Below are 8,796 nucleotides of genomic sequence, written 5' to 3'. Positions count from 1 at the left end.
TTCCTGAGTTTTCTTAGCTGAGGATAAGGTGGATATATCTTACTTCTATATTTACTGAGCTTTCAACAACTCCAGAATAGCAAACAAAGGCCTTCTTTACTATTAGTATCATCATGAGTCTACCAGGAGGGTATCTCAGTATTCTTATTTAATCTGTGTACAAAGAACTATAAACATTTCTCATTATGAATAAGGAAGTAATGTGATGTCAAAACCCAGAATTTATTATGCAATTACTAATTACAAAGTATTCTGACTTCACAAGACAGATACAGGTATGTTTGAGATTTTAGCAGTTGTTTAATTTGAAGTTACAGGATTGCCAATGGCTGGTTTGGATCTTACGCTGACATTATTACTAATCCTGAGTAGTTTGCTTCATCAGTATTTCCATTAATTTCTGATATCCAACATGATGAGAGGTCTGCTCCTTAGCAAGTACGAACATTAGCCTTAAATTATGTACTTAAATTCACAGACATGTCAAATTGTGTAAAATGCAATGCATGCTGTAGGTAGTTCTGCCCAGTCAAATAAATGTCAAGTAAATGTGGCCTAAACCCCTGATGGACTGGGACAGCATTTTTTTTTATCATGTCCTCTTCCTTTTTAGTCCCTCCTGAATTCTGCTAACTACAAATCTCTAGGTGTAGCAGAAAGGAAAATGTGTAAGGCTAAATTTAGAATTAACTTAAAAGATACAGTAAAGAATTGCAAACATGCTGTTTGGTAACTCACAGCCAGTTGTGCAAGGCATCACTTACCACGACAAAATCAATCTGAATTTAATACAAACCACATTTGTACTTCTTACTGCTTACTTATTTGTGTCATTTAAAGTTTTAGTCCCAGAGATCTGCTAATGCACCTGTCTTATCTGAAAGACACCTCAAGATTCAGTTAAGTTCAGACAAGTAGGAATATTATGAAAATATCTTCTCAAATACACACTTTTCAGCTGTGTATAGGCAGGGAACAAAGTTAGCTGTTCTGAAAATCTAGTTGTGTCACAATCACAATTGTGATACAATTGTCTCTTCAATTAATATAAAAGAGCAAACATTCTCCTTTCTGCTACACCTACAGATTTGTAGTTAGCAGAGTTCAGGAGAGACTAAAAAGAGCAATCACAATTGCTTCTTCCCTTCCTTCTGCATTAAAAATCTCTCTGTCATATCCTTAGGTGTTTTTTTATTTTTCCCTACCCCACAGGTAGTCAAGTTCTTTGGAGCAATCTGAAATAGCTGCTTTCTCTACCTTGATGAGAAGGAGCTGAAACCATGGATGGATAGAAGAGAGTTGTGTTCAGGAAAGGTTTGTAAACTTTTTGTTTAATCCTGATCCTCCCATTTCAGCTGCAAAGAGAGACGGTGTTATCTGGTGCTGTTAATAATGTAGAGTGATCTAAACATGTTTTGAACACCTCACTTTTTTGAAGAAGCTTAAACTTCTTAGTTTAGCATTATGTGTAATCTGGTCTCTAAATATTGGATGTGACTGGATTTTCAAGTGTGTTGTTACTGTTCTGGAATGCTGTGCAGTTGCTGCACAGCAGCAATGCTGTGCTTCTCCAGTTTAAAAAAAACCCAATTATCTGGATATGCCAGAAGGTATGAAACTGTCTGAACTCTTTAAGTTTCTAAGATGTAAAAGGTACAAATACTAAGATGAAACCGATGCCTCCTAAAAATGTGAGTCAGTTCACTAGCCAAAGGCTGTATGTAGTGAATCTGTAGAATATATGTATTTCCAGAAGTGTGTGTGCACATGGCAGTGTATATATATGTCCAGAGCCACAAGTTGGTCGGCATTTTCATGGAAAAAAATTCTGCATCTTTTCTGTCCATACCAGTAAGCATAGGTTGGTTGAAGAATATCAACCAGACTGAGACTGGAGATGAAGACTATCTCTATAACTATTTGAGTATAGCATGTTGAATGCTTATAAAATCTACCTATAGATTAAGCCATGGAACCATAAAAAGTAAATGTTGCTTGAGTATCTCTTCATATTCTCAGTTCAATCATAACTGGAATTTTAAGGCAGACCATAACTTAAAAATTCTTACACTGAAGTGTATCTTGTTCTGCAAGTCTCAGTGATTTTTCAACATCATTACTCCAGACTAAAGTACTCCCCAGTGTATGGGGAGAGAGATCTGGTCTCTGATGTTTAGGACATAGTATATTGGAAATGTAATGTGTTTGCAATTTTAATTTTTTAATTATTTAAAATGGGAAGCATGACTTATAGCTTACTATAAAATTCTGAACAACTTAGCAAAGAAAGATGTGACAGTTTTTTCTTCTCTTTAATCCATTTTCTTTTTCCCCTCTGAATAAACTTCCTCCCTTCTTTCTCCTTATACACACTGAGTTTTTAATGGTTCCTGCAACCCTTCTCTTGAAAAATTGGAGAGAGCTGGAGTTGTGTATGCAAAATATACAGCTTGCTTTTCTTATAATCAGGCTTTATTTCATGTGTCTGCATCATGATGGTTATGACAGAAATACTGTTGTGGCAAGAATATTGACTGCAGATTTTTAGTGGGATCTCCCTTCTGTGCTCGATTCATGTAGATTCAATTCTCGGTGAACTTCTACAGTAACTGTTGTACTTGGATATTGCATTGTTTTCCCTTAGCTTGACAGTAGTTGGCAAGAAATTATTATAGATTTCAGTAGCAAATAGCTGTGGCAAAAACATTTCTGCAGCAGAGATTCAGTAGCTAGCAATATAATAGGGAAATTCAGATATGATTTAATAACCTTGAGATTTTACTGAGACAGATCTTTCATTCCAGAGCTAGTTTCTGTATCAAAAGCATGGTTAAAAACTATAGTTTCTCTCTATAGTCTGATCCCAAATTTCTGGCTTAAATTTCAGACCTAACCACAACACACCACAAAACTGCCTAAACAGAAAGTCTGAGAAATGTAAAAGGGGGAATTTCTGGCAACCAGAGAGCTATGCATGAGCATTTACTGGGTGCTCCAGCAAAATCAAGACCCTAAAGGTCACTGTAGCCAGCCTAATTAAAAGAATTCGCCATGTATCAGTGGTGATGAGAACCAAAGAGTCCTTAAGGTATCTTCTTCCTCCTTGCTTTCTGTTCTGTGTATACCCTGCTTAGGATTCAGCCTTCATGGTTAACTACACACACGAGAATGCACAAAAGAATATCCCAGTGAGAAAGTGAATATCCTAAATGTGGACTTATATAAGCAGTGTACAGAGATGGACAGAAATTGTGTTCTCCCATATGTAAAATGAGGTAATAAAATGATTACATAAATTAATGTAGCTTGAGCGATAACATAATGTAAGATTGTTACCTACCTTAAGTTCTCTAAAAAAGATGCTACTCCTAGCCCACTCAACGATAGAGAAGAGGGTTTGGTCAGCCATTTTGCACATAAGCCCAAATGTGTTGAGTTTCTCGTGTTTGCTTCTGTTGGCTTGCTCTTGCTGCAGATATGCCATGATCTTAGCTTGGACTTGTGGCTCATCTGGCTCACATTTCAGGAGTTCCAATATCAGATGTGGAATACTTGCGGGTGAGCTTGTTTGATAACTATCCATGTATGAGTAGCCCATTATCGACTCTGGGGAGCTAGTGTAAGGGTCGGGGTACTCGGACTTGATAGCACGGCTTGGAAAATGGCCGTAGGTTTGGTAACCTTGCAAGCTACCATGGGGCGGCATTGTCATACTAATTGGAGAGGTTACAAAGGGGCTTCTGTCATAGTCTGTAGGAGGCAAGGCAGTATGGTTCAGAGGTAGGCCTTTGGAGGCAGAATGGATGTTCTGGATTGCAGAGGATATTGTCAGGTCAGTCGGCATTGCTTGGATCACCTGAGTCATGGCTTCCAGTTTAAGTCCATTTGCTCGGATGAGAGCTTTCTTCTGCTGCTTCAATGCCCTGTCCCTCTTGTACATTGGTCCAAACTTGTTGCGGCCGCCACGCATTCGGTCAGCTCGCACAGCTGTCAGGGGAGAGGAGGAAGTAAATTATAATTAAAACTTGGAATCAATATTCCTTAATAAAATATACTTAGTTCAGAGCAGAAATGTAATTTTTTTTTTTAAAGTAGCACTTTTATTCCTAAAGAAAAACATTTATTTTGACCTAACAAATGTGACCTTTTTCTGCATATATTACTAACAGAAAGACTTCTGTTTACATTGATTAGGACACAGGGACAAACACAATGGTTGGCTAAAGGAATTTCACACCTGCTATGGGATCATGTGGAGATCTCAGTGTATGTTTGGTTTTATGTCAGGCTACTATATCATTAAGAAACAAGGACTGATGTCCAGAATTTCTGAGACATACCCAGTGAACCACACTGTCTCATTATAATCATTCCATTACTGCCTTCCACTGCAGCAAAACATATGAAATGTAAATTGTGAAATGTTCAGTAGTCACAAAGCAGAATGCATTTTTCTTGGCAAAAAGGAAATATTTCCTTTTGATGATTCTGTTCAGGTTGGTGTCAAAACTTTCAGATTTCTAGTTAACTGAACAGCTCTACAGAAATGTTTAGCTGCAGCTGGAATGTGCAGAGAGAAAGCTGTCAGCTCGCTGCCTTCCACACAGAAGGTAGAAGTGAAACAGAAACTATTGACACTGTTCTGGCTTGTAATATCTCTGGAATTAGAAATAATTAAAACAAATCCACCTCAACAGCTGCCTTGGGAGTCATACTGGTGGTCTCTGTCACAGCAGTGTCTGTCACCATGGTATACATGTAATGGACTAGTGAGGAGCTCTCACCAGGCCCACCTTGCCCAACGGCAATTAGATTGAAAGAGGAACCTTTGACAGCCTGGTGACATGTTGAGACTGCTGAGATTGCTGGAGGTTAAGTTCTTGAGCTTTTTATCTTAGGGATTAGTAGAACATTAAAAATTTATTATGAATGCTACATACGCATAATACTGTACATTATCATAAGGACTTGAACGTTTAATGATTATTTTTTTTTTTGGTCCATGGTAAATTGTGAACTATAAGGCTATATGTATTGCTATCAGGGAAATGCACATATAAAAGTAACAAGTATTTACAATTATGGAAGCATGTGTTCTTCCAGTTTTCTAAAAGAAAAGAAGTATGGATGTGTGGATAAAGAAGCTAAAGTACGTTTTCTTGAGTGTCTTTAAAACTATGGGCACTCTCCTCAAATCTGTAGTAAAAATGCTGCTGCTAATATTGCTGTTGAATGGTGATTTTGAGAAAAATGCAGGAAATAAAAAATTAAATTACCACTCTGGTAAGTTTAATGAACTTTAAATCTGTATAAATAGCCTCCTTCCAGGTATTCTACAACCAAAAACTGTGAGCCAAATTGGATTAGCAAGCGCTTTTGTATAATGCCTACAGAAATTAAGGTGAACTGCATGTGACCACAGAAGACAAAAGTTGGTCCTCTATCATTGTCAGCAATTGAGAGGAGTTAGAAGTAGGAGTAGATAAATGTATTTTATCCTTATTCTTAACGTCAACAATGAGAACAGGGTTACAAATATCCTGTTATCATACTATTAGGATTTGGAAGAGCATGCAGTGACTCAGGATGTTTAGTGCAGTGTGTCAGTGCTAGCTCAGTCCTGTGGGCAAACAGAGTAGTATTGAATCCATCAGACTGCAGGAGCCTGATTTTTTTTCTGTTTATCTTCAGTTTTATCAACAGCTTTCCTCTGCCAGACTCAGGTGATTGGGTCTTATCCTTTATGGTTCCCTTTATGGTTTATGGTTTCCCTTCTTGGCCTGATTTTTCCTGGTAAAGTGTCCAGGGTGAATGTCATTTCAGTACAATTGTAAGAATAAGGAATTTAGGAGCTTGTCCTTGGTCAAGCAGAAATGTCATTTGCTGTGAAACAGGAATTTTAGTATTTTATATATCAAAGTTAGAATGAACCCTGCATGATTCCGAAATTTGAGTTGATGATAATTTTGCAGTTTGTTATCTCAAAGGGTATTGTGTATTGTTCTTTGTACAGGAGAAAGGTGCGATTAACTTAAAAAGTATACTTCCAAATGCCTTATTCTCTTTCATTTCTAATAGCATCTCAGGTGTAGCATCACAAAAATACAGGACACAGCTTTAGAGATTATGTTTCCTTAATCTCAAAGGCAAGTCGGTGTCAGAAAAACCCTAATTCTATCTGCTTCTGTTTTCTGCCTTTTTTTCAGAAGAAAATATATAACAAACAACCCTATGTAAAATACAAATAAAATCAGATAATTCTCCATAGCAATTACTTTTTTTTTTTCTAATCTGGACATTTCTGACTTATTTAATCTAAATTAAATCTTTTTAAAAAGCTATAAAACTCTTCTATCTAGACCCATTAATTTACAGACTTTAAAATACTGAAACAGCAAATTATATACATATATGAAAAAATTGATAGTTTTGACTAGTTAGTGATTTACCATTTACTCATTAGATTTTTTTTTGTAAAGCAACATTTTCATTGAGCATATAAAGTAATCTCATTACAATTTCAAAAACACTATAAATACATAGCTTTTTAAAAATAAAATAGCATGTAACGTACTGTAGCAAATAACATATGTAATACTGTCATTTCCAAAAGTAATCTATAGTACAGTTGACAATATCAGCAAGACTATAGCTCTTACCTTCCAATTTCATTCCAACACTTAGGCATTTTTGAAATCGACAGTAAGGACACCGCTTTCTCTGCGTCTTGTCAATCTGGCAGTTCTGATTTTCTATACACGTGTACCTTTTGTTATTCTGGACTGTTCGCTTGAAGAATCCCTGTACAACAGATACAAAAGTTAGCCTGTTTTACCTGATTCATATATTTCGGCATTTTATTTTATAGAAATCATGGTAACATATTTTTCAGACACCACTCAAGCACTTGCGAAGTTATATAGTTTATTTTAAATTACAGTGAGATGTACCCAGGAGAAAACCACCAGACTGCAGAGTACTTTTCTTGCGATAGTGCTGTTTTATAGACTTATGTCAAAGCTTGGTAAGACTGGCTGTAGTCTCCTGTGCCCCTAACAGTGGTAGCAGAAATAGTGAGACTGACCAGTTCCTTTTGTATTATTTAATCATAGCAAAATTATTAAAGTCTTCCTTTTGAAGTAGTTTTACATGAAATAAGTAGCGACACTCTTGCAAAGATAACAGAAATAGGGTACCTCTGGCTACTATACACCCCAGTGGTGCCTGTTAGAGGCAAAATAAGTGCTTGTTGTTCATTTCTCATTGATTATTTTTTAATGAAAATGTAATGTGCTAAGTTAATTTTTCCATGCAACTAAATATTTTAAATTGCATTCTGGCAAAGGAATTTCCTTTACAGTGCATTACTTAAATAACAATAAAGACCTTCAAAAAATGTTACATGACAAATCTGCTATGTCATAAATTCATATGTATTTAAACCCTTTAATGTAATAGAACCATGCAGATACATTTATCTTCCAATATGATAAGCTGCATTTACAAATATTTTATTCTCAAAATTAATGAATGATCTGAAACAAATCATACATGAGTTACTGTAACAAAGTGAGCTCTGGCAGTTACAGTTTGTCTGAAAAAAGTGCATGGTCATTATTGTCACCGAAATTTACATTGTAATATTGCAGGATGAAAAAAGAAAGCTGCTTTAGATTTTGCAAAGCTGATCTGTATTGAGGACACTCTTCCTACTTTATCCTCCAGGAAGAGAAATACTCTGAATGTATAAATCAACTGAAATCTATATTTAGGACAGTTAAGGGTGAAAGTTGTTCTAGAGCTACATCACTTTACAACAGCAAAATACTTAAAAGCAACGATAAAACTACAATGCAAACCAGTCCACGTTGTTTCCACTTGTGGAGATGAGGTCTCTCCAAGAGACTTCTAAATCCTAAAGCTTTTTGGTGGTTCATTTTTTTGTGAATGTAACAAGAAACATATCAGGAATAAGTCAAATGATTACACATCTGTTTAATTATATTTTTTCTGCTTATATTTGAAACTATTTTTGTTGTACTTGTGTTTGTATGAAGTAATTAGTACAGAACCTTGCAGCTTTCACAGGTGAGAAGTCCATAATGGTACCCAGACACTTTATCTCCACAGACCGGACACAGTTCCTCAAGGTCTTCATCATAAGAGTAATTCACCATTTTAAACTGAGACACTGGGGAAAGCAGAAATAGCACATTCAGTTAGAATTTATGTTAATAACTCAAATTTTCTGCAACTGTTCTCATTAGGAGAGAAAGTCCACTTAAACCACTGCAAATTGGGAGGGGGGAAGTTTTATTTTTAAAAACACAGCTTGCATTGAGACATGCAACTTTTCATCAACAGCAACTCTGCTCTTAGCAAGTGGAACAAAAAACATCAGCTTCTCGGTTTTATGTTCTATTTATTTATATTTACAGAGTGCCTTTAACCTAGTCCTTAGTTTATAGAATCACAAAATAAATGAATGAATTTAAATTCGAAAATTATCAAGGGCAAGCTTTAAAAAAGCAGAATTTAAAGATTAGGTGTCATTTGTGTATTTAAAGTAACTCAGTTCGTTTCCTTTAAAGTTTTCTTTTGACACCAGCCTGCAAATATTTACTCAGCCTAAACTTGTATCGTACAGACCCAGCACTTTTGCGACGCGTTAAATGCAAGTTACTTACTTGCAAAACCAGGTTAAAACAAGGTCCTCCGCGCCCCCCGACCTGGTTGTCGCGGGGTGACGGCCGCCCCTCCGCGCCAGCCCGCTCTCCCTCCCTCGGCGCTTGCAGC

At 36.3% G+C, this 8,796-nt stretch overlaps 1 protein-coding gene across 1 annotated transcript in view; it reads right to left on the bottom strand.

The window, feature by feature from the left end:
- NR5A2 (nuclear receptor subfamily 5 group A member 2) overlaps window positions 1-8,186 on the bottom strand; it is an 80,307-nt gene extending 72,121 nt beyond the window's left edge. The window contains exons 1-3 of the mRNA XM_010172503.2: window positions 8,073-8,186; window positions 6,660-6,801; window positions 3,341-3,987 (exon numbers count right to left, since the gene is read on the bottom strand). Of these exons, the coding sequence (XP_010170805.1) occupies window positions 3,341-3,987; window positions 6,660-6,801; window positions 8,073-8,177 (894 nt within the window). The 5' untranslated portion in view covers window positions 8,178-8,186. The remainder of the gene's footprint in view (window positions 1-3,340; window positions 3,988-6,659; window positions 6,802-8,072) is intronic.
- Between the last annotated feature and the right edge of the window lie 610 nt (window positions 8,187-8,796).

Source organism: Antrostomus carolinensis, unplaced genomic scaffold (assembly GCF_000700745.2).
Source record: "Antrostomus carolinensis isolate BGI_N321 unplaced genomic scaffold, ASM70074v2 scaffold660, whole genome shotgun sequence".
Lineage (NCBI taxonomy): Eukaryota > Metazoa > Chordata > Aves > Caprimulgiformes > Caprimulgidae > Antrostomus > Antrostomus carolinensis.
Note: the sequence above shows the minus strand (reverse complement) of the source record. Positions and strands in the feature narration are given on the sequence as shown.